The 25,966-nt window shown below is 33.2% G+C and overlaps 1 protein-coding gene across 1 annotated transcript in view; it reads left to right on the top strand.

Annotated features, from left to right (window-relative positions):
• LOC108906941 overlaps positions 1 to 25,966 on the top strand; it is a 163,525-nt gene that overhangs the window by 131,644 nt on the left and 5,915 nt on the right. The window contains exon 5 of the mRNA XM_018710389.1: positions 4,841 to 5,128. Coding sequence (XP_018565905.1) covers positions 4,841 to 5,128 — 288 coding nt within the window. The remainder of the gene's footprint in view (positions 1 to 4,840; positions 5,129 to 25,966) is intronic.

Below are 25,966 nucleotides of genomic sequence, written 5' to 3'. Positions count from 1 at the left end.
TAATAAAGCGTTATATTTTAGTGGTGTGCATTTGGGTAATGGAATTTTTATGTCGCCATTAATTTGTAATAGTGATGGACGTCGCTGCTGTTATGTGCTAATTATTTTAAAAGTATTTTTATATATATTGTGGTATACATACATAAACATTATTAGTTTTCACAATTTGAACTGGAATATGCATCGGCAAATCCGTGGAAATAAAACATAATTTCTTGGGTAAGGATAATAATGATTTAAAACAAAATTACCGATGAGAATGATAATTTGTGGAATGTCTAAATACTGATCCTAAACTGTAATTACGAGGGTGGTCTGAAAAGTTTCCGACCTCAACATGAAAATGGCAGCACTCGTAAATAAAAACTAGTGAATTTCGTTGTTCATCTGTTGACAGTTACTCACCAAAGTTTCAGCCATTTTGGGCGCGCAGTTGTTATGTAACAGTCGTTTGAGTGAGTTGATGTGAGTGTTTTTATGAAAATGGACAAAATCGAGTATCGAGCTGTTATTAAATATTTGTTTTTGAAAGGCAATACGCCTACGCAAATCAGAGATGAGTTGGATTCTGTGTATGGGGACTCTGCACCATCATTTACCACAGTGAAATTTTGGGCAGCAGAATTTAAACGTGGCCGCAAGAGCTTGGGAGACGATGAACGTTCGGGACTTCCAAAAACTGCAACTACCGACGTAAACATCGCCAAAGTTCACCAAATTGTGCTAGACGACCGCCGATTTAAAGTGAGAGAGATAGCAGAGGTTATGAACATGTCAAAATAACGTGTTTGTCACATATTAAATCAACATTTAAACATGAGAAAGCTGTCCGCGCGTTGGGTGCCGCATTTGCTCACGTTAGACCAAAAACGTGTTCGAATGAACATTTCCAACGCTCTGTTGGCGCAGTTTAAGCGCAATAAATCCGAGTTTTGGCGCCGATTAATTACTGTAGATGAAACTTGGATACGCCATTATACGCCCGAAACAAAAATATAGTCCAAACAGTGGACTGCAAAGGGAGAACAGGCTTCAAAAAAAGCAAAAAATTGTTTTTTCGGCTTGGAAATTGATGGCGACTGTTTTTTGGGATAGTCATGGAGTTATTTTAGTCGATTAACTTCAAAAAGGAAAAACCATCACAGGAGCATATTACGCATCATTACTTGACAAGCTGAAGGCAGAACTTGTGGAAAAACGGCCACATTTGCAGAAAAAGAAAATCCTGTTTCACCAAGACAACACACCGTCTCACACCTCAGCGATTGCCATGGCGAAAATCCGCGAATTACGGTTTGAACTGCTTGACTATTGGCCTTACTCATCAGATCTAGCCCCAAGCGACTTCTTTTTGTTCCCTCATCTAAAAATTGCGCTCGGAGGTCAGAGATTTTCGTCAAATGAAGAGGCAATCACCTTCGTGAACAATTATTTTGCAGAGAAAAACGCTGAGTACTATTTGGACGGGTTACAGAGATGGGAGCATCGCTGGGAGAAGTGTGTAGAGTTACAAGGAGACTATGTTGAAAAATAAAAAAAAAATTCTGAAAAAATGTCTTGTATCTTTGTTAGGTCGAAAACTTTTCAGACCATTCTCGTATATAATGAAACATTTAGGAATTAATCTTAGTGGCTGTGTTTATACGAGTAGTTCTCAAAGCACTCAACCGTGTTAATGATAATCTTTTATTAATAAAATTAACGCCTCTTGGTGTTTCAGGAAAATTATTGTAATGGACGAAGACTTAATCAACAGGTCATTCTCACTAGCTAGGCGATTCTGTCTCAGGTAGTTAATATTAATGTATTAAAGAATAACATTAAGAACCATTCCGTTCCAATACGTAGTTGAAGCATCTGCTCTGTTGTAAGTATTTAAAACATTCTTGAACTTTAAATAAGTTGTGAATCACTTTTTTTCATACTATGATTGAAAATAAATTATAATATTTAAGATGAGTATTAATTTCTAATGAATATTAACAGCTTATGGGGGATATCAGGAGCGGCGATAATCTCCTTACCACACAGCACCCACAAATTACAATCTTTAGGTTGGTCAGTATATGGTCCTATGAAGAAATATATTGATACTACTTGCGACTGCCGGATATGCATTAATCCATATAAAACCACGTCAATATACAATATTCCAAAAATCACAAAAGATGCCTATCCTTTGGTGGCAAGTCCAAGGAACAATCAAGCTGGACTTAGAGCAGCTGGAATTTATCCCTGTAAGAGGAACATCTTTGCTGATGACGATTTTCTTCCTGCAGCTTTTACAAACCATCCAAATTCAGAAAATACTGACTTTTCCGATATGACTTTGCACCATATACATCAAACTGTTTCTAATGTATCTATCGGTGATGAAATGCAGGATGTTTTCCCGAATATATCAAACGGGCATGGAAGAGAAGTAGCCAAAATGGAAGTAACACCTAGAAGTTCACCTGCTATGAAGAAATTACTTCCAGTGTCGCCAAAAATTGGAAAACGAATTGCTTCCGGAAGAGAACGAGAACTCGGCCAAATAGCAATTTGGGCCGAACAGGAGAAACTAGAAAGTGAACTTAAGAGAAAAGAATTGAAAGAAATTAAAAAAGAACAAAACAATCAGGCACTAAGAGAAAAATGTGCAAAACTAAAATGGAACAAGATGACACGGACTTTTTGTTAAATATTGAGGAGAATCGTTCTCTCTCAAGTATAGTGCTCCGATCAAAATCCATATTTTATTTGAGTAAATTGTTATTCCGACGACGACATAGGGTAATGAGACTTGTTAATACGAACTAGGTAATTGGGGTTATTTGTGACATTTTGTGTGACCCTGTGAATAACTTTGTTTATATCAGTTTCTACCAATGTTTTTATGTTTTCTTTTAATAGGAAATACTGAGTAACAAATATATCTCAAAGATGTAGAGATGTAGAGATGTAGAGATGTAACAATCCTCACAACAATCTTGGTGCCAACTACAATTATAGGGTACTTATATTAAAGTTATCAACATAAATCCATATAAATATGTGCTGTAATTTATTTCATATTTCACATTATTTTACTGTGCGATTTAAACCAAATTCATTTGAGTCCTGTCGGCAGGATGTGTAATGATAAAGTAGTGGAGTGGAGACTACGGGTTACCTTCTGCCTGCATTTCTATCTCATTCTCCATCATGGGCTCTTTTTTTAATTTTTGCATTTCAGGAACCAAGTGAAATTTGTCCAATCTTGTATAAAAAAGGTACTAGCTAAAAAGTTGAAGATCCATTTGATATTTAGCATTGAACGCGAGTGACCTTGAATCTTTTTGTTTTTGAGACATGTCATTGTGTTTAGTAACTATTAACTATTATTTAGTAACTTCAGTAAAAGAAACTGTTTTAAATACAGGGTGTCCCGAAATTTGGTCACAGATTCTTAAAACAAATTTAGGGGACCCGTATTTTTTATTTTTGCCAAGTGGCCCCCTCTTTCGGAGTTACAGCCCCCTGAAATCCACCCCTAAGAATATTTTTTTTTATATCTCAGAACCCTGTTGTACGAAAATCACTAAATTTGGTACACAGGGGTTTTATGACATGAGAAATCCGATGGTGCTACGTTTTTGGCGGGGAACCCACGTAAGACAATTTTTCGTAGGCCCCCTTGTTTTTGAAGCCAACAAAATTTGGTCGAATATTTAAATTTCTTAAAAATTATTAGTCCACTAGAAAGCCATTAAATTTAGAAACTTTTTGTCGTTTTATACATTTTTCATAAAAGGCAATGTTTTCGACTCGCCATTTTCCTCAAAAACATTGCGTTTTACGAAACAAATATCAAGAGACAAAAAAGTTTCTAAATTCAATGGCTTTCTAGCTAACTAATAATTTTTTAAAAAATCAAATTTGCGACGAAATTTTTCTGGTTCCAAAGACAAGGGGGCCCACGAAAAAGTCACTTAAGGGGGTTTCTCGCAAAAAAGTGTAGCACTGTGAGAGTTGGAATACAGTCCGGCTTCATAAGAAACCTACAAACTCGTAAAAGGTGTTACAGAATTATTTGTAAGTACTCGTCGCGATAAAATAAATGTATTTCAGTAGTTCCAAAACAGTTTTAAACGCATTTTTCATTAGCCTTTTTCTCTATGACCTTAAACTTCCGATACAAGTTTGTGACATCAATTAACTCAGTTTTTGCTCCTTTTTCATCGCTTTAAATTTTTGACATAAGTTTATTAACACCCTGTATACCTATAATAATTAAAATAGTATTAAGTATCTAATTACTTTACAAATAGATTTTTTATATCAGTAATATTAACGTCAAATATATCAAGCTGTTCTTGTATATCAGTACAATTTTGACACATATTACACTCGTATAAAAGGACGAAAACTTCAAGGCATTTGTTTGTGGAGTGGTAAGATAAAATGTTCTGAAGTTTCGTGTTCCAAAGGTAGCTAGACACATGGATATTTAACATGTGGAATATATTCGGACAATTGATATTGATATAAGAATATTAAGGAACAAAGTTTCCGTCTATCAGACTGAGAAATGAAAATCTATCCAATAGTTGCTTAGATGAATGCCAATAGGTGGGGACACGTTGTCAACTTTAAAGGTTACAAAGGTTAGATGAGGCTTGATATTTTCAATGCTGTTGGAATATTTACCTGGAATCCAAATTAGAGAATACTAAAGTGATAATTTAAAAAGAGAACTAGAGACGGAACAAACCAAGCCGTTAATCGAGCAAACAGTTTCATTTGACTTGGCTTAATATCCCGTATATCTGCGATACATTTTTTTCTGTAATTTAATAAATGATGGTTTTTTTTTCAGCGGCTCTAGCGGAGGTTCAAGGGGCCCCAGACCTATATCTGCGTGCCGGCTCTCTCCTAAGACTTGTGTGCACGTTACGGGACTCCACGGAGCCCCCGGAGTTCGTGTTCTGGTACCATGAACAACGTATGATCAACTACGACCCGGGCGTCACAGTGAAGGAGGGGCGGAGCTCGAGCATCCTGCAACTCCAGGAGGCCGACAAGAGCCACAACGGCAACTACACGTGCAAACCCTCTAATGCTGTCCCAGCATCTATTAATGTCCATGTTCTCAATGCCACTGCCGGTTAGTATACTTTTGTGTAAAGTGTGTAGGATGCTAATACACGAGGATCTTGTGCTAAGTACACGGAATCATACTGTCATAAGATTTATGACTCTGTTAGCTGCTCATGCACAAGTATTCCTTGCTGTAAGGAGGATGATACATGTGGGTGTCGTCAGTATGTTTGGTAAATCCTGTCATTTTATCAAGATGGACATATTTGTAGCAAAAAATGTTTGATGACAATTTTCTTAAACTTACAAGCAAAAGTAATCAGTTTATATACAACAGAATTAAGTTTTTATTGTTGGAATATTAGACGAATTAAAAAAAAATTAGTATTTTCGTACCCAAAACATGTTGGCATATTTAAGTAAAGACCATTTTCCATCATGTTACTTTTGTTCGTAATCTGAAAATCTGACAGAAAATGGTAATAGTAGTAAAAAATAGTAAAATTTGAGAATAAATCGTTCAGCAACTTATTAATAGGTTAATAATAAACCAATTCTATTTACAGAGCGAGCCCATGTATAAAAAATCCACAACCATATATTATGCAACTGGAAATAACTACTTTCTGAATTTATATTTTATTTTTATTTATATAAGTTGAACAAAGTGTAATGTTTTCCATAAAGCATTGTACTTTGTAATAAATTTTTTGTATTAGATCTTGTTAAACAGTCATAAAGATAAGGTGTCCCAGATTTATTATGAGAAAACGTACGAATAGGCAGAGTCAGGAAAAATCATAATGGAATGTTGTTGTTTTCAAATTATACCGTATTTTATTATTACATTATAAATGGCGATTGTTTTGAATAATTTTCGAGAACGAACATTCGAATACAAGTTATTGAATTCCACAAAGCTTTATTTCGTCATTTTTGATAACAATTACATCCAATTTGCATCGAAAATGCGATGGTAATAAATAAAATAATTCATTACATAAAAACCGTTAAGAATACAAAAAATATATCAACCGGAAGAAAGCTTTATTACAAAATGAGGGTAACCTACTTACAAAGAAAACATGAACAAAGTTGGTTAGGTGTCGGAGTATTTTCATCATTTCCGTAAATGCAAATACTTTGGCTACTATGTCAAAAAATAATATGACCAACATATCAAGTTTTATTTATATTTGAACTTAAACATTGTAATGAACCCCAACCAAAATAAAAAATAAAAATAATAATTTAGTTACGCAGATATCCCATGAATGATTTGTCTTTTCCTATGTTTATAATGTATGAACCTAATTCTGTATTTAATGTGAGTCTAAACAAATATCCGGTGAATAGTTTGTCACGTCACCAGTCGGCTATAAAAGCTGAGTTTCGAGAATGAAAAGTCAGTGTGGGTAAAGAGCGATAGTTTCGCTCAACCGCGTCCCATCCGAAGTCATTTTTCCTACCAAGGATATTGGTGCGTGAAGAAACAGTAGTGTTGACCGGCATTCCTCAGCACGAAGTAAGTCCTCTCTCCCTTGGTATCGGCTTTCTTACCAACGTTCCCTATCCTTGCCCCTGAAGATCCGAGGGCCGGCTTGCCCTCTCGAAGCACTCAGGAACTACCGTTACCGTTTCGTCTGGAAACATGGCGAGGGCTTTCCTGCCTGATTCTAGAATTATTGGCCCCTGAAGGTCCGAGGGTCGGCTTTCCCTCTCGGAGCACTCAAAAGCTACCGTCACCTTTTCGTCTGGGAACACTACGTCGGCTTTCCTGCCTGTTTGCGGAAATAAATGAAATTGTATTTATTGTATACAGGGTGATTTAGAACTTATCCAAAAAAAAATTTGGATGTACAAGGAACGCTTACAAACACAATTTTGTAAAAAAATTAAAAAGGGCAATTTAAAAATACACCTCTACATGGCACTGGAAACTAGTCCACTGTAAAACCTGACCTTACACAAGGCGAAGTGTAATAAAAACTTAAAAGAATTTCGCAAGGAAAGAAATAAATAGAATTTTATAACACCTATTTTATATCAGCAAATTCAACTGATTCTGCCTCTATTGTTATTATTAATTAATTAAATTAATTTGTGGTTTTACTTAATAAAGTAATTTGGCATACCTGATGTTACAACAACTGTTCAATTTTGTCCATCGACGCACAGTGGGAAATATTGGAAAAAATTCTCGCCACTCGCCAATTATCATCGTCTCGTCGTGATTTTTTTTAAATAATCTCGTTGTAATGTGAATTTTCATATTCCGGTGAGGTTTTTTCGAAAAACCCTTTTTTTAATGCTTATGGAGCGCCCCTTATTATGACCCTTGATATATCTGATGTTTTTTCTTCAAAAACCTAACTCCAAATATATCATCAAGGGTCATAATAATCAATTTTTATTGATAGCTGATACTTTTAAAAAAAATTTTCTGCAACTGAACATCGAGTATTTAAAATTTTTTTCTTCGACATTGAGGTTGGGGCCCTCCCTAAGCATTAAAAAACAAAAAAAAGAGTTTTTCGAAAAAACCTCACGACGATAAGATGAAAATTGGCGAGTGGCGAGAATTTTTTCCAATATTTCCCACTGTGCGACGTGTAAACACAGTTTCTGCGAATTATCACAAATGTTGTCATGCTTCACCATAACACAAATGCTTCACCGTAACACAAATGTTGTCTTGCTTCACCATAAATTAAAACAATATCCATCAACTCCGAGTTGCTATATACGTAAGAAATTTTTGGCACTAACTACTAAAATACTATGATAAATACTATCGCAACGTTAATACTAATTGTAAAAACGGATTTGAGTATTTGGAGTAGCTGGGGCTCTCCACGCTATATGATTTTTATTTTAACACCACTGAAAATTACATAAAGTTTTACGTAAGGTTTTAAAAAATGATAGAAATATCTTTTGTTAATAGCTGTAATGAAATAAAAATCAACTTTTTGGGTTATTCTTTAATCAATTTTAAGGGGTATGTTTATAAAAATCTGTTTAACAAGTATTACCCTCGGAGCTCGAAATGATTTACACTATATGCGTAACATTAGTATTATATTTTCACTAAAGCCAGTATAAATAAAATATCAAACGATTTTATCAAATTTACGCAACTGGATTATATTGGTAGCTAGATATACATATACTAAAATGTTGAAATGTATGTAAATCGCTGGGAGTTTTTATCAGTCTAGAAAAATTAATTGAAAACGTCTCCGTCACGTCACTAAAAAGTTAATCAAACTTATTTTCTCATACTATCCAAAACATGTAAAGAACAGATACTTGTCGATAATGTAGACATCTTATTTTTCTATTTACACACATTGGGAATGTCATCATCGAATGTATGTAAGAAGCATGAGGCATTTGCTTTAAGCGGCACTATTGGAATTTTTTGTCGATGAAGCTTTTTTAAAACGCGCTTTTATGTCATGATGAGTTGAATTCATGTGAAAAAATGTACATTTGTGAAATTGATTCCTTTATAAATATTTATTTATTTAATCCAACTGAAATTCCTATCCTTAATCGACGATTTATGAAATATAGTTTTACTTAGAAGCGTTAAAAAAATATATTTGTTTGCAAGATATATGGCATTACTCCTACTAAATGTAATTTTCAAGGATTTATTGTTCAAGTTGGAAATAAATTCAGCATGAATTATCACAATTTTACTATATAGTGCGTTCATGATGAAAGGAACAAATTCTTTAATATTTAGGTAATTATTTTGTGAAAAAACGCTCGGACACGGCGTTTAGTATTTTTTCCTAGACTTTCTTCAGTTTGAACTAATTCCCGCTTTAGGTGTTGTGTTTCCTAATCCAAAAGATCCAGATATTCCTCATAGTGGCATATGGTTCCAACACGATGGGGCACCTCCTCATTTTGCAATTACAGTTCCACAATTTTTTTACTTAATTTTCTCTAATAAATGGATTGGTTGCAGATGTCCTATTGAGTGGCCACCAAGGTCACTGGATTTAACCCCTGTAGATTTCTTCTTATGTAGTTATTTGAAATTTAAAGTTTATGTGAATAGATCAAATAATCTTGATGACCTGAAGCAGAGAATACGATAGGAAATAAGACTTATTCCAGCAGATGTAATTGAAAACGTTCAACGGGAAACAGTCCTTCCATTACAAAAACGTATTGAAGTAAACGGATAAAACATTGAACATTTATTATAAATTGGTATTTAAATAATGTTTTATGACTAAACATATTTTTTTCCATTAATCACATTTCAAACGTCATTAGTACGAAAACCGCTGATTTTAGAGATATGGTATGTTCTACAAAAAGTGATTAGAATTTACCGTACAATTCAAAAATAGTATAATATATAGAGTGTTCCATAAAAAAATGAGTTATTCTGGGAAACGGCTGAGAAAAATAAATTATTTTAGAAACTATTGCATTTCTGATTACTTTTGCTTGAAGGTAGGGTCAAAATACAGAAATTATCCTTACTACGCTAGGCGCCACGGCGCTTCAAAAATTTTTTTTCCAGCAACATATATTTTTTAATATGTCACGATAAAGATTCCTTAATTTAGAATATTTTTCCTATATAAGGTTTTTTTATGTTCCCATTATTTAAAATGTTGTCGATTCCCAAATCGTACTTTGTTAATAAGACACCATCATCAAACTATATAAACATATTAAATGACACTAAAGTTTAAAAGCTTTGCTGTAATTCTCCAATGCCAATTGTCCAACAGTGAAAAACAATTGCCAAATTTTTATCTGTTGTGATACTTTATTATTTTACTTTACTATTTTTTGAATAAATACAAGCGGGCTAGGCAAAAAACAGTATTTGTTTTCATATGACATATTCTCAATAAGAAGTGTAGAATTTTGAGGGATTTAATAATCATTATAGAGTTTATAGAATTAATTTTTGAAGTGTTGTGACCTTTCATTAGTAGTAGTTACTGAAAAGTAGCAGTAATAAAATGTTTTCCCATGACGAAAGAGTGGATATGCTGTTAATTTTCTGAGAAGCCCAGAAAAATGCATTACGGGCAAGAAAATTAAAATTACTGAAATATACCGAAATAAATCATTCAAATCATCAAATATTTAGCAAATTGGAAAATGTTCTCTGTCAGAATAAGAAATCATTTTTAGTTAACAGGATGACACAAAAAGCAGTAACCGCTGATGAAAATGTGGCAATTATAATAAACTATTTCGAAAATGAACCTGAAGCATCGATTAGAAAGGCTCCGAGAGAGTTAAATTTGACAAATAATGCAATTCAAAGAGTTTTAAAAATTAACAAATTTCACGATTATAAAATCCATAGTGTGCAAGAGTTAAATCCTGGAGATTTTGAACGGCGAAAAAAATTTTATTTCTCAGTTCTTAGTTGCATTAGATGATGATCCTAATTTGTATAATCACATTTTGTGGACAGACGGGAGTCATTTTATTAGTCATAGCATCCCAATCCGGAAAAATACTCATCATTGGTCGGACGAAAACCCACATACTATTAGAGAAGTTCAAAGGCAGGGTCACTTTAGTGTCAATGTATGGTGTGGAATTGTAGGGCACTATTTAATAGGTCCATATTTTTATGATGGTGTCTTAACGGGACAAAGATATTGCAATTTTCTTGCAAATGATATTCCTATTCTTATAGAAAATGTGCCACTTCAAATTAGGAGACACCTGTGGTTTCAACTGGATGGGGGCACCTTACCAAAATGCTGCAGTTGTTCAAAACTATTTAAATTTGCACTTTGAAAATAAGTGGATAGGTACTAATGGCCCTTTACAATTTACTCCGAGAGCCTCAGATCTAACCCCTCTTGATTTCTTCATGTGGGAAGCCCTAAAAAATATTGTGTATAAAACTAAAACAAACAGTATTAATCACTTAAAGCAGAAAATCACTGCTGCTTGTGCTGAAATACGTGACAATATTTTAAAAAAAGTAACGTCCAGTGTTGTGTTTAAATAATAATGGTGCTCACATTGAACACCTATTAAAACATTAAGTATTGTGTTTATTTATTTTTATTTTTATTTATTTCATTTGATATTCCTTTTCTATTTACGTATTTCAGTTGATATTCTTTATATTGCTATGGTCTCCCTTATATGATAGGTGGACAAATTAATGTAATTGTTGTTTGTATACACAGTTGTGTTATTAAATTGTTTATAATGAATACGTTTTTCATTGTAAATAGAATAGTAGTTATTGTTATATTGAACCAGCAAGTGCATTGAAAAAGGTCTATATCGCTGACTACATCGTTGCAATAATAATTATGAGATAGAGAAATTCACTAGAGAATTGCCCGTAACTTTTTAAATAATAGGAGTATAAAAAAATGTTATATAGGAAAAATATTCAAAATTAAGGGAATTTTTATCGTGACATATTAAAAAAAAATATGTTGCAGGAAAAAAATGTTTGAAGCGCCGCGACGCCTAGCGTCGTAAAGATAATTTCTGTATTTCTGCCCTAACTTCTAGTAAAAGTAAGCAAAAATGAAATATTTTCTAAAATAATTTATTTTTCTCGGCCGTTTCCCAGAAAAACTCCTTTCTTCGGTTAAATCGATCAGCATGTACATACAAGTATAAAAATACTACTTATCAGATCATTTATTTCAATTTTTGTAGAAATCTGTTGTACTATCCTCATACATCTCCTCTTTGCAACATTATAATTTTTTATTGTAAATTTTAATAACAATAATAATATCTCATTAAAAATCAAGCAAAGTAACGCAGTATTAACAGACAACTTGTGGCAATCTACTGAGATATTGATTTACCATTTTTGGAAATCCTTTTTCTACATCTTTCTTACGATATAAATATATTTTTGGTTTGATCAAAAACGGCGCAGTGACAAGTAACGTAAGCGTGAAGCCCACCCACTTGTCACCACTTAACAAAAGGAACAGGTAGTTTATCTTACTGTGCGCAACTGTTAAACAGTAATGGAATAAGTGCGATAATGGAAAGCTGTCCCAGGGAGAGGCGTTCTTGTGGTTAGCAGATGGAGACAATTAGTGGGAGTCGAAGCACAAAGTGAATTTATTAGGGGGGTGGAGTTATGTGGCGAAAATGTAATTTGTGTTTAACTAAACCGGCGGAGATCTCAGGAAACAGATGAGGAAACTAAGTAGGTGACGCGGCTGCCGAATTTGCAAGTCAAAAATGTTAATCCAATATTCTTTTCGTCTCTCCGAGTAGACTATTTATGCCAGGAATTTTTCAGGAATTTGCAATGCTAAAGTAAGCCAAGTTCTAGTGATACCTCTTAAATGTGTAGGGACACCATTTAATTTATCATGAGATAAAAATGAAGGAAATTATATTTTATATTGAAAGTGTTAGAGATATAACTTTGGTAAATTTAATGGTTGTTTCTNGGCAAGTAACACAAGAAATTTAAAAGTAACTAGTTTTCGCGTATGTGCATGAACGAATGTTAAATTTTTGTCGTATGAATCGTAAAATCGTTAATCGCAATTCGCAAATCGCTGTTGCGTGAATTTACTTTTAGGGTTTTGTGAAGACAACTTGGGTGGGAGTGTACGCGTCTACGCGGCGCGATACCCAAATCGACGGGTTCCAAATTACCGATTTACATGGATTGAAAAGAGTTTGTGGGAGACTGGGTAATTTGGTGTTCGAGCCGTTGACTGTGTGAGTCGTCCTCAACTACGAAATGCAGCAGTTGTGGGAGACGTTTTAAATAGGGTCGCTGAAGATGCAAATATCAGTACTCGCCGTCTAACAGTGCAATTTGGCGTACCAAAAAGTACAATTAATCGCATCATAAGACAGCAGCTTCTCCATCCTTGTCATGTGAGGTCTGTTCAGGAGCTTTTACTATACCATTTTGAGAGAAGACTTCAATTTCGCCTTTTTATTTGGAGCGTCGGCACACGATCCAAATTTTACCAGCCGAATTTTATTCACCATTACGCAGAAGAAACCCTCATGCGAGGCGTATTACCCACTTTCAGGTGGAATTTTCAATAAATGTTTGGGCCGGGATTATCGGTGACATCCTTCTGGGTCCTTATGTCAAGCCGCTCTGCTTGAATAGCGAAAATTATTTCATTTTTCTGACGAATACTTTTCCGGTTCTAATGGAAGATGTCCCTCTCGATCTTCGTGCTCAGATGTGGTTCATGCACGATGGTGCTCCTCCGCAGTTTAGTGCAATTGTAACTGCCTGCACATTTGAATAATACTTTTCCACACAAGTGGATCGGAAGAAGAGGGAGCGATGTTCCTTCGAATGACCAATGACCCCCCCCAGGTCCCCCAACTTAACGTTGTTAGATTTTTTGCTATGGCGAGCCTTGAAGAATAAAGTTTACGCTACTCCTGTGGAATCCTAGGAAGAATTATTGCGTAGAATTCAAAACGAGGCGAACGTAATACGGAAAGATCCAAAATTGTTGAGGATGGCTCAATTCAATTTCAATCGAAGGATCCAGCTATGCATCGCGGAAAATGGGGGGCAATCGAACATGTCTTGTAATTCCGCCATCATCTATCTTATCTATGTAACTATCATCCAGTTTCAATAAAGAGAATTATGTCTTTCCAAAGTACGTCTTTACATTTTTTGAGTTAACAAAAAATAAATCTAATGAAGTAAAATGATATTCAATCCGTCGCATTGCGACAGACTTTAAAGTTGCGAACACTACTCAATATTGATATCCTAGGTAAAAGAATTGGCAATTATTATTAGAGAAAGCTGCTTCTTGTAAAAGGGCAGATTTACTGCGATACATTTAAAATTGTTAAAACGTAACGAAACAGAAAACAATTTTTTGCGTAATAACTATGAATGCTACAAGATTTCATCAAAATACTTACTACGATAGTAGTGATTGTAGTGAGTATTTGTTGAACTTGAGTAGTAGTGATAATGATTGTCTAAAATTGAAAAAAAAATTTTTGTGTAAAAACTATGAATGCTACAAGATTTTACTAAGATCACGAAAATCTCGAAAAGGACTGATGCATCAATAAAAATAAAATGAATTAATTCCAGCGACCAAATAAAAAGTTCTGGTAATTCTTGTACAAAGATACTCAAGAATTTACAACTAACCCAAGGTAGATGGACGCGGTTGCTTCATCAAAACATGAGTTTTACTTAGGAACAAGTCCATAGCAAGTTTAATTAAAATCCATCGTAACATTCTCCAGATATTACAAAAAACATATTTTTTTTCAAGAACTTTGACAGTCAATAGCAGAGGAGGCAGACATTTTTTCTTAATGAAAGTTAGGTCAAATCGTCTTCTTTTGAGCCAAAGAATGTCGCAGTACCTTTTTATCATGTGCTTATGGGACACCCTGTATAGTGCTGCTATTTGCAACCTTATCATTTTTTATTGTAAATTTTAATAATATCATTAAAAATCAAGCAAAGTAAACGCAGTATTAACAGACAACTTGTGGCAATCTACTGAGATATTGATTTACAATATTTGGAAATACTTTTTCTACATCTTTCTTGCGATATAAATATATTTTTGGTTTGGTCAAAAACAGCGCAGTGACAAGTAACGTAAGCGTGAAGCCCACCCACTTGTCACCACTTAACAAAAGGAACAGGTAGTTTATCTTACTGTGCGCAACTGTTAAACAGTAATGGAATAAGTGCGATAATGGAAAGCTGTCCCAGGGAGAGGCGTTCTTGTGGTAAGCAGATGGAGACAATTAGTGGGAGTCGAAGCACAAAGTGAATTTATTAGGGGGGTGGAGTTATGTGGCGAAAATGTAATTTGTGTTTAACTAAACCGGCGGAGATCTCAGGAAACAGATGAGGAAACTAAGTAGGTGACGCGGCTGCCGAATTTGCAAGTCAAAAATGTTAATCCAATATTCTTTTCGTCTCTCCGAGTAGACTATTTATGCCAGGAATTTTTCAGGAATTTGCAATGCTAAAGTAAGCCAAGTTCTAGTGATACCTCTTAAATGTGTAGGGACACCATTTAATTTATCATGAGATAAAAATGAAGGAAATTATATTTTATATTGAAAGTGTTAGAGATATAACTTTGGTAAATTTAATGGTTGTTTATTTGCATTGTTTTTACCAAATAGTTAATTACAATATGAAAAACCTATTTACTTAAATTAATTATTACTAATTTACATCATTCTAACTACACCCACAATTAAGATATAATATTTTAATATTTTTTTCATATTAAATGTTTAAAATATGCACCACATGAATCTATACTACAATATCGTTTTAGCCAGTTTTCTCAATCTTTTCCAGAATTCCAAGTATATTTTTTATCTTATTCTAGAAGAACAATTAGTTTCGTATTTCGGCGTAGACTATGTAGGTACTTCATATGATCCTACAAGTATAAAGGATTGATATAAGGAGATCTTGAGGGCCACTGATTGGGTTCATTTCTTCCTACCCATAAGTTTCTAAAATTTTTATTGAGGTACTTCACGACCGAGTAGCTAATGTGCCTCATTATGTAAATACCAGATACCCAAATGAGGTTGAACAGGCACATCTTCTAATACATAACTCTGTCAACTCATTTCTCAACATTGCAAGGAGCCACCTCTTGAGAACTCCCGATGTTCATGGAAGATGTTCGATGTACCCACCATTTGCTTGCACACAAGCTTCAACGCGACGTATCCAATTCGCTCGCACGCGTTGTAACGTTGCGCTTGAACACGTCGTAATGTCCGCCACACAACAGGATGCGAAATATTTACTTGCTGTGCGATATTTCTGGTGCTACGATGCGGATCTTTTTCGACGAGATCTAAAATCATCTCCTTGACATTTAAGATTCTTAGTGGTCGCCCTGAGCCACCGTCGCGACCTCGACGCGGTTGTACTTCACAGGTATCCAAAACTTTTTGCGCTACAACAATAAATGTTCGCGGTCCGGGAACACGTCGTTCAGGATATCTTGCAGGGTCTTTTCATTTGCTTCGCCATAAATTATGAGCATATCATAATATTCACGATTGCTAAATAAATGCGTCATTTTCAAAAGAAAACTTGGAAATACGGCTATTAAATCTCTCTCTCTCGAAAAACAGCACAGCAATCAGTACAACAATGTATTATAAACTGACTTTCGAATATAGTCCGGCTTCATAAGAAAACTACAAACTCGTAAAAAGTTTTACAGAATTGTTTGTAAGTACTCGCCGTAATAAAATACATGTATTTCAGCAGTTCCAAAACAAATTTAAACACATTTTTAATTAGCTTTTTTCTTTATGACCTTAAACTTCCGATACAAGTTTGTGACATCAGTTAACTCAGTTTTTGCTTCTTTTTTACCCCTTTAAATTTTTGACATAAGTTCATTAACACCCCCTATAGCTCCATAATTTACTTTGCTGCCACTCCGGTGCATAAATTAACGAAAAATTCGTGTTGCAATTTCTTTTTTCTTAGTAGGTACAAATGGGATTTTTATCTACCCAGTTGTAAAAATTATAAAAATTTCAATTTCCATTTCGGGTAAACAAGGAACAAAAGTTTGGATTTCTTTGATTTTGGAGAATAAACACAAAAATTTCATCTGGAAGTTACTGGATAAGAATATTTGTACTCTTTTTACATGATAAGGATAAAACGCCCAAACGTTCCTTGAGGTTTCTAAGCACAATCCAATAAAACAACTCTAACTTTTCACCAAATATTCCTAGTACTTCTAGTGGAATCTGCTTCAAGAAAGTGCAAAATTTGTTCTTCCACTACACAACCATCTGCGTATGTTCTCCTAGGGGCACAATTCTCGTATCCACCAGTGTTTAGGAAACCTATAAAAGGTTTTCGAGCTGGAAACAGCCTAATCTCTTCTTATTGGTAGACTTAAACTACAAAATAAATAACACACAAAATACAATATTGAATGTAAACACTCGCACAGATAGATACTTCTATTAAAAATGAGTTGTTTTATACTACTCCTGATAAAAACTTTTAAAGAACACAAAAAGTTGGAGAAAACTACTCCGTTTAGAACCACCCTGTATGTATAGCTGTTTGTCTCCTCAAACAGACATTTATTGAACTGTGCGTCAGTTACATCATCTCCAAAGAATCATTTCGATATTTTTGTTGCTCTGTTTTACAGAATAGCCTTAGTCTGTTATGAACCACAGTTCTAAGGAGTGCCTTTTATGTATCTAACTTGAATCAAAGTTAAGAAAAATATTCTCTTCAGGAACAATTTATATTATTTAAATAATATAAAACAATAAGCTATATCTGTTCTATTACAAGAAATATTTTGCATATTAAAGTTAAATTTCATTAAAAGTATATGCAATTGGATGGCTGTCGCTATGCATTTTATTTACAAAACTGCACAAAATTAGTGTACGTAATATGATTGGGTATGAAAAAAACATGCTTTTAAAGTTTAAATATTGAACAGGTCCATGCAAAACGCGTAATTCATAATTAGTCACGTTAATTTTCCATTTGCGGTACAAGTATTGATCAATTACGTGTAAACATAAACCGGGTTTACGTGCACTATGTGACATACGATATGATTTATTATTGAAATATATCGTCGCGCGTTTCAGGATACATGAAATTGTCACGCGTCCTGATAAAAAATAATTTCATACTGAAACAAATGGATACTGATACCAGGCGATGCCGATGAGGTATCTATTTGATTAATATTATTCTGACTTTATATTTCCTTTTATAAGTAAATTTAATAAAATGTTGTTCCCATTTTGACATAAAGGTTTATCTCACTTTTTACAAGTTGATCAGTTTATAATTTTTGTTTATTGTTATTGTGGTCACGGATCAATTCTTTAAAATGTGAATGTTATTTAGAAAAACATTTTTTCATATGTTGTACGAAAATTATTTAGTACGAATTTTTTTAGTAAGTGAGAAGTCTTTCTAAAATTCATTGCGTCTTTTTAAAAAAATGTGCAAAATTTGAAAAGAAAATAAATAGAACTTCAGAATGTTTATATTTGAATGAATACATATGCAAATAAACTGAAATGAAGTCAAATTAGCAATAGCTTATACAACTTCTGAAACAATAAAATGTATGAATATACAAAATAATATTAAAATAACCATTATTTATTCTTAAATATAGCCGTGGTCAATAAAAAGTTTCCAACGTTGTTCTTTAAACTCCTTTAAACGTGTTAATATTATTATTTAGTAGTGTGGTAAAGAAATATGCGCCTATGCCCGAATGATCGAATTGAAAGCTCCTCTCCACTACGAAGGATCAATAAATCTTCACATGTTTTATTCAAAAGTTTGTTATGTTAAGCTGTGCTAAGATTTTATGGTTCAGTAAAGTAGTAGCATTATTTCTCTTCAAAGTACTCGTAATTTATGTATAACATTTTTTACACATCTCAAGATACTCCTGTTAAACCGGGCCTACACTGACGCGAACAGTGTTACCTAACTAGGTTCATTAACAACATTTGCGAATAATGTAAGCATTTGCAAGCTAACATTGTTCGCTCACGAACTTCAGTTTGCTCCACGTACACACTGACACAAACAATAATAACTAACCCTGTTCGCTAACAGTCAGTCATAGTAAAATTCGCTAACAGTCATAGTAAAATTCGTTAACAGTTTCGTTGTAAAATTCGCTAAAATATCTCGTTGTAAAATTCGCTAACAGTCTCGTAGCAAAATTCGCTAACAATCATTGTAAAATTCGTTTACAGTTTCGTAGTAAAATTTGCCAACAGTCTCGTCGTAAAATTCGCTAACAGACATAGTAAAATTTGCTAACAGTCTCGTCTTAAAATTCGCTAACAGTCTCGTAGTAAAATTCGCCAACAGTCATGGTAAAATNCATGGCTCTCCACGCGTATTGCGAATGACGCTAGAGACTACAGTTGTCCAGCTATGTAGTGGTTTAATGTGCTATAACTTCAATAATTTTTTTCTCAGAAACTATAAGGATTTTACAAAAAATTTTTTTACAATATTGACTCCATTTCTCATGCCGCATCTATTCCCAAATTTTTTTGGATAAGTTGTGAATCACTGTATAAATGAATCAGTACAATAATAAAAGGGTGCTTTCTACTTTAAGGTCTATCATTTACCAAGTCATTCACTTTACTGCCAGTTTCGTGTTCTTGTTTACTCTTAATCCCTAATTTTTACTTCACTTTGGAAAGTAACGTCTTAAATGAATGAGTCCATTACAGAGGGCGGCAGTCCTGTGAATTCCAGCAATTTATCTTGGAAGCACTGTCTATTTAGAAACAAGTTCTAATTAAGTTCTTATAAAACATGGTAATTTAATTTAAATACTTTACTCACGTTCAAATATATTTATATTTATTAAGTAAATTACATTAACTTATCGATTATCTAAGTTATCCGCTTTTTATCTCAAACCTTTAGGCAAACTCATAAAATCTTATTACCTAAAAAATCAGGGTCTCAAGGAGATTGCACAGTTTCGTTTTAGACCGCCGCAGACGTCTATATGTGAAGCTTAACTACACCAAAAGTGATTCCGTGAGATCGAGCACAAGTTTTTATGCGAAATAATAAAACATCTATTTTATTTTTTGACAAAAAGATTTTTCCGACGGCGATACTGGAAAGTACGATTTTATTACACCATTTTGAGGGGAGAAAATGGTAAGAGATACCATTGTCGCTTGAAACAGGGTGTGAATAATTGAAACAAACACGAGCACGATGTCATCAGCTGAGTTATGTTAAAAGTTATAATATTCTTAGTTGCCTCTTGACATTCCTCTGCCGTGATCGGAAATTCAGTGTAAGAGGAGAGTGTCAGAGTTTGAACAAATTTCATATATTTCTTCATATTTCTAGAATGGGTAAATCGATAGTCATATTCTCATTATTTGACAATTATTTAATTTATACATAAGTGTATAATGTTTTATTAAATACCTACTAAAAGTTTTATTTCGCCTGATTAGAATTGTTTTGTGGGAAAAGGATCAGGTGTGATAAATTTAGCATGTTTTTCAAAATATTCATATATAGGTTCAAGGTCGACTAACTCGTTTCTATAAAATTGACCATATTGTATTGCTACATAAGTTAAGAAATCGGATATTCTGAATGTCTTTTAAATCTTCTTGAGTCATACTTCTGAAACAAAAGGCAATTTGTTAAATATGAACATGCAAGATCCATAGAATATAATATCTATTCTAGGGCACCACAAGGCTCAAATTTGGACCTCTTTCTGTTCATTGTATTCATAAATGACTGCATCCAGAATTACTTCTCCAGTTACTTTTTGCTGATGATCTTGAAGAATTTAGAAAGAAGTTTCAGAGTTGTCCTTGGATTAACTATTTCTACAGTACGTCATCGATAAAATTACTCAGTAGTGTACTTTAAATCATCTGAAATTAAAAGCGCCGACATGTGAAGCTGTTTTTTTTTAAAGAGAGCTACACTAAATTTTGACTACAAATTACAAGATTTGGAAATTCACTTTGACACAGAATCTATTTCATATCTCATGTTAAACATACAGTATTAGTAGTACCACAGACAAAATAGGTTGGCGATAAGCTATATTGTCTGTGGTGGTACTAAGCAACTGTGTTCTATTATACGTAATTTCAAACGTAAACAAATGTTGTATCGTGTCGATGCTGCATATCGAGAGCAACTACTCTCTTGTAGTCCAATCAAATTACTTTTTCAGGTGCCAAAAAATAGTTCAGTAATTGAAAATATGTAAAAATTAAAAAAATGTCCGAATTCAATAAACTGGTTTATTTTTGGGCTTCATTTTCAAAATGGCGTCCAAAGTTCGCAAAAAACAGTTTTTTNTGTGAATGTTATTTAGAAAAACATTTTTTCATATGTTGTACGAAAATTATTTAGTACGAATTTTTTTAGTAAGTGAGAAGTCTTTCTAAAATTCATTGCGTCTTTTTAAAAAAATGTGCAAAATTTGAAAAGAAAATAAATAGAACTTCAGAATGTTTATATTTGAATGAATACATATGCAAATAAACTGAAATGAAGTCAAATTAGCAATAGCTTATACAACTTCTGAAACAATAAAATGTATGAATATACAAAATAATATTAAAATAACCATTATTTATTCTTAAATATAGCCGTGGTCAATAAAAAGTTTCCAACGTTGTTCTTTAAACTCCTTTAAACGTGTTAATATTATTATTTAGTAGTGTGGTAAAGAAATATGCGCCTATGCCCGAATGATCGAATTGAAAGCTCCTCTCCACTACGAAGGATCAATAAATCTTCACATGTTTTATTCAAAAGTTTGTTATGTTAAGCTGTGCTAAGATTTTATGGTTCAGTAAAGTAGTAGCATTATTTCTCTTCAAAGTACTCGTAATTTATGTATAACATTTTTTACACATCTCAAGATACTCCTGTTAAACCGGGCCTACACTGACGCGAACAGTGTTACCTAACTAGGTTCATTAACAACATTTGCGAATAATGTAAGCATTTGCAAGCTAACATTGTTCGCTCACGAACTTCAGTTTGCTCCACGTACACACTGACACAAACAATAATAACTAACCCTGTTCGCTAACAGTCAGTCATAGTAAAATTCGCTAACAGTCATAGTAAAATTCGTTAACAGTTTCGTTGTAAAATTCGCTAAAATATCTCGTTGTAAAATTCGCTAACAGTCTCGTAGCAAAATTCGCTAACAATCATTGTAAAATTCGTTTACAGTTTCGTAGTAAAATTTGCCAACAGTCTCGTCGTAAAATTCGCTAACAGACATAGTAAAATTTGCTAACAGTCTCGTCTTAAAATTCGCTAACAGTCTCGTAGTAAAATTCGCCAACAGTCATGGTAAAATTCGCTAACTCTCTCGTAGTAAAATTCGCTGTCTCATCGCAAAATTCGCTAACAGTCATATTAAAGTTCGCTAACAGTCTCGTAGTAAAATTCGCTAACAGTCTCGTAGCAAAATTCGCTAACAGTCATATTAAAATTCGTTAACAGTTTCGTAGTAAAATTTGCTAACAGTTTCGTAGTAGAACCCGCTAACTGTCTCGTAGTAAAATTCGCTAACAGTCATAGTAAAATTCGCTAACAGTCGCAGTAAAATTCGCTACCAATCGTAGTAAGATTCTCTAACAGTCGCAGTAAAATTATCTAACGGTCACAGTAAAATTTGTTTTCTGACATTATGGTGGCAGTTACTGATTTTTCATACTAATGTGTATACTAGAGTAACTATTATGTGGTGTAGTAATGTCCTTAGTATTCTCATTGCTATTCATGAGGTCTCATGTTAGCTACTAGGTGAACATAGTTAGCTAACAATGTTCACGTCAGTGTGGACCCAGTAATAAATATTTTACTGCATTTCTTATACACGCCGGTTGATCATATAATACTATTTTCTAAAAGATAAGGTACTTTTTGGGAATTTGGGATGCCTAATAATGGAGATGGATGTATGAACATTTAGTTTAGTTTCAGCTTCAAATTTGTTTCCACTCTAAATACAAAATGCTAGTTACATGGATGAACTAAAATGCATCGTTTAACTCTGAGCTCGAACTTTATTTACTTTTGTGTTGCTTTAAAATTTTTAAGTTTAGCAAGTATTCAACATTAAATTAATCCGATGTTTAGGAACAATTATTAAAATTCAGTGGCAATTATTTCAATCTTATGATTCTATCCCTTATAATATTTATATTAGATGGAGGTTTCATTTTGCACATTTCAAAAAAAAATAAAGAGAGAGTGTTTGATTCCAAATATATTTTTTGTAGTCTGGAATTGACTAAAATATGTAATTGAACGCTTTTCACCCCACATCAAGAAATAGGTAAATACTATTTATCTGTTAGGTAAAAAAAGATATCAAAATTCTTGTAAACTTTTTCAGCGGTTTGAATTCTAACAAATTGTTGAATATTCCGGAAAGGTTGAGTTTCGGGAATGATAATGAGTTAGAGATATTAGTTGCCCCTTAAAAGTAGTCAAATATGATTGGAAATTCAGCTCGATTAGGTCCTAGTTATATTTTATAATTTTCAGAATCTACCTAGGAGTAATAGTTCTGAAGGTGTGTAATATGTCATATGACGCTGAACCGCTGTATAAAAAATAACTAACTGATTGAACAACCTAAAATTGTTATGATCGACACAATAAACTGTCGTATCCCGTCACTATTGGCCTTCTTCTCGGTAGCTCTTACTAATATGGCCTTCACATTGGGTTACTAGCTCAAACTCGGAGTTTGAAATCTGGACTTAATGTTCTCAGGAGTAGGACACGCTCTTTTTATTGCCTGTAACTTATAGTACACACTCTCGACGCACTTTGTACTAAGGCTTTCAACGGAGTTGGCAGAGCGACTCTGCAGACATCGTCGGGCTCTCTGGATATATTCTGCCCTAATTGGGCGCGTTTAGAGCAGTTTGCGGTGGAGAGTTTCAGCAGTTGCATTCTAAAAATTGGCGAAAATTTAATTCCTTAGTTGAGAGCTTGTGGCGATTTCTAACACTGGATTTCGAGCATGGGTTATTTTCGAAAGCTAGTTGAATATATTGAAAATCACATGAGAAACATAATTCTCATTTTATTTGCACTAACTGCGCTTAAAATTGGCCCTATTTTCCTAACAAGACATTGTACTTGTTTTGAAGTCATATTTTTCGTTGTGGTTTTATTTAAAAATAAATAATTTGTAACAAATGAAAATCGAAAGCACATAAGGTTAAAGTATTTTTTGGAAGAGTTTTGTTTTCATATAGATCAAATTTATATTTGGTATGACATGTTTGATAAAATTTATAAGAAAACAGTTAAGACAATTAATGTAATTTTTGTTACATTGGTGTTAAATGTAAATGTAGGCAGTTACACAAATTCACTTACAAGTTTTCAAATATCTATTTGGATTTCTTTCCCATATACCTACTTCTAATCAAATATTGTAGTGGTTTAAGGTTTAATGTACCTCTATGCGATAGCTTTAATTTAATTTAATTTAATTAATTCAATTTTTGTATTTACAGGAAATCCAAATGATACAATCGAAATAATAACAGTTGTCCAAAAAAAAATTACAATAAACAATACCTTAACAAATAATACAAAAATAAATACTAAGTCAATCATCATTTATAAGTAATAACTAGCTGAGTTCTTTTATGAACTTAGTAAGTTGACACCACGATGCCTCAAGGATATCAAAATCCTGTGGCAACGCATTAACCGCCTTACTAATTTCATTAATGGGAGAATATAATCCAACATTAGTGCGAGATTGATCTAAATAGAGAAATTCATTTGACTTGGTAGTGTAGTTTGGCACTCTTATATTAAATAATGATAATATTTCACTACAATTTATTCTGTTATGAAAAAGTTTATGAGCAAATTTTAAATAAGAATAGTGTCTCCTACATTTTAGAGATTGAATACTAAGTAGATGTAATCTTTCACTATATTCATAATCATTTTTATTAATATTCAATTTAGAGAGCACAAAATAGCATATTTTCTTTTGAATACGCTACAAACGATCCACATAATTGGCAAAATGTGGATTCCAAATAATACAACAATATTCCAAAGTTGAACGCACCAGAGATTTATATAAAAGTACCTATAATAGAAGTAATATTAATGAAGTTTCGAGTTTGACGTTTAATGAAACCACATTCTAAAACATTTGCTCAATAAATCTTCAATATGAGAAGTGAATTTCAATTCATAATCAAATTTTATTCCCAAATCATTCACTATATTTACTCTTTCAAGTTTAATATTATCAATAAAATAATCCGACAACCAAATATTCTTTCTACGGGTAAAAGAAATTACTTTACATTTGTTATGGTTTAACTCCATATCGTGGGATTCGCACCATTTGGCTAATTGATTCAAATTGCTCTGAATTGCATCACTATCCATAGATTCCTTAACACTTAAAAATAATTTCAAATCATCGGAAAACATTAAATATCTACATGATTTCAAGTTATGAGACAGATCATTTATAAAAAGAAGAAACAATATTGGTCCCAGATGGCTACCGTGAGGAACACCAGGTGTTACAATTATTTCACGTGAAGTAAACACTTTAACTTTAACCATTTGAGTTATATTTTCATCCACAATAGCAAGTTCCCGATTAACCCATAAGATTCTAATATACTTAGTATTAATTTGTGGTTAACTCTATCAAACGCTTTACGATAATCAGTATAAATTGTATCAACCTGGTACCCATCCTCAATAACTTTCACAATATAGTTACTGAAAATCAGTAAGTTTGTTTCTGTGATTCGATCGGGGTAAAAACCATGTTGATAAGGAGAAATAGTAAATTTAGACGAAGAACATCTGCAACAATGAATTCAAAAACTTCCCCGCTGCACTAAGACAGCAAATTGGTCTATAATTACATACATCAGATTTATCACCTGATTTGTACAGTGGGAATATATAACTTGATTTCCATAGATCGGGAAAATAACCCAGATTAATAGAAATCTGAAAAATTAATGATAATGGCCAAGCCAAAAATGGATTACAAAGTTTTAAAAAATACGGAGGAATTCCATCAGGACCCATATTGAAGCTTTCCTTGAGATGAATTAATTTATTAAAAACTATGTCAGAATTAATATCGATGTGAGACAGTGTATTTAAGGATTGCCAATTATTAATAAATGCAGAAGATTTATTGTCGGAAATAGTATAAACTGAAGTAAAAAAATCGGCAAATGCATTACATATATCAAGACTAGATTGCAGTGTGCAGTTGTTAAAGTACATAACGTTTAGAATGTATGTGGTTTTTCTCAGAATTATTAATATAATTCCAAAAAT

This window comes from Anoplophora glabripennis, unplaced genomic scaffold (genome assembly GCF_000390285.2).
Source record: "Anoplophora glabripennis isolate ALB-LARVAE unplaced genomic scaffold, Agla_2.0 scaffold219, whole genome shotgun sequence".
Classification (NCBI taxonomy): domain Eukaryota; kingdom Metazoa; phylum Arthropoda; class Insecta; order Coleoptera; family Cerambycidae; genus Anoplophora; species Anoplophora glabripennis.
The sequence above is the reverse complement of the archived record's forward strand: the minus strand, read 5'-3'. Positions and strand labels throughout refer to the sequence as shown.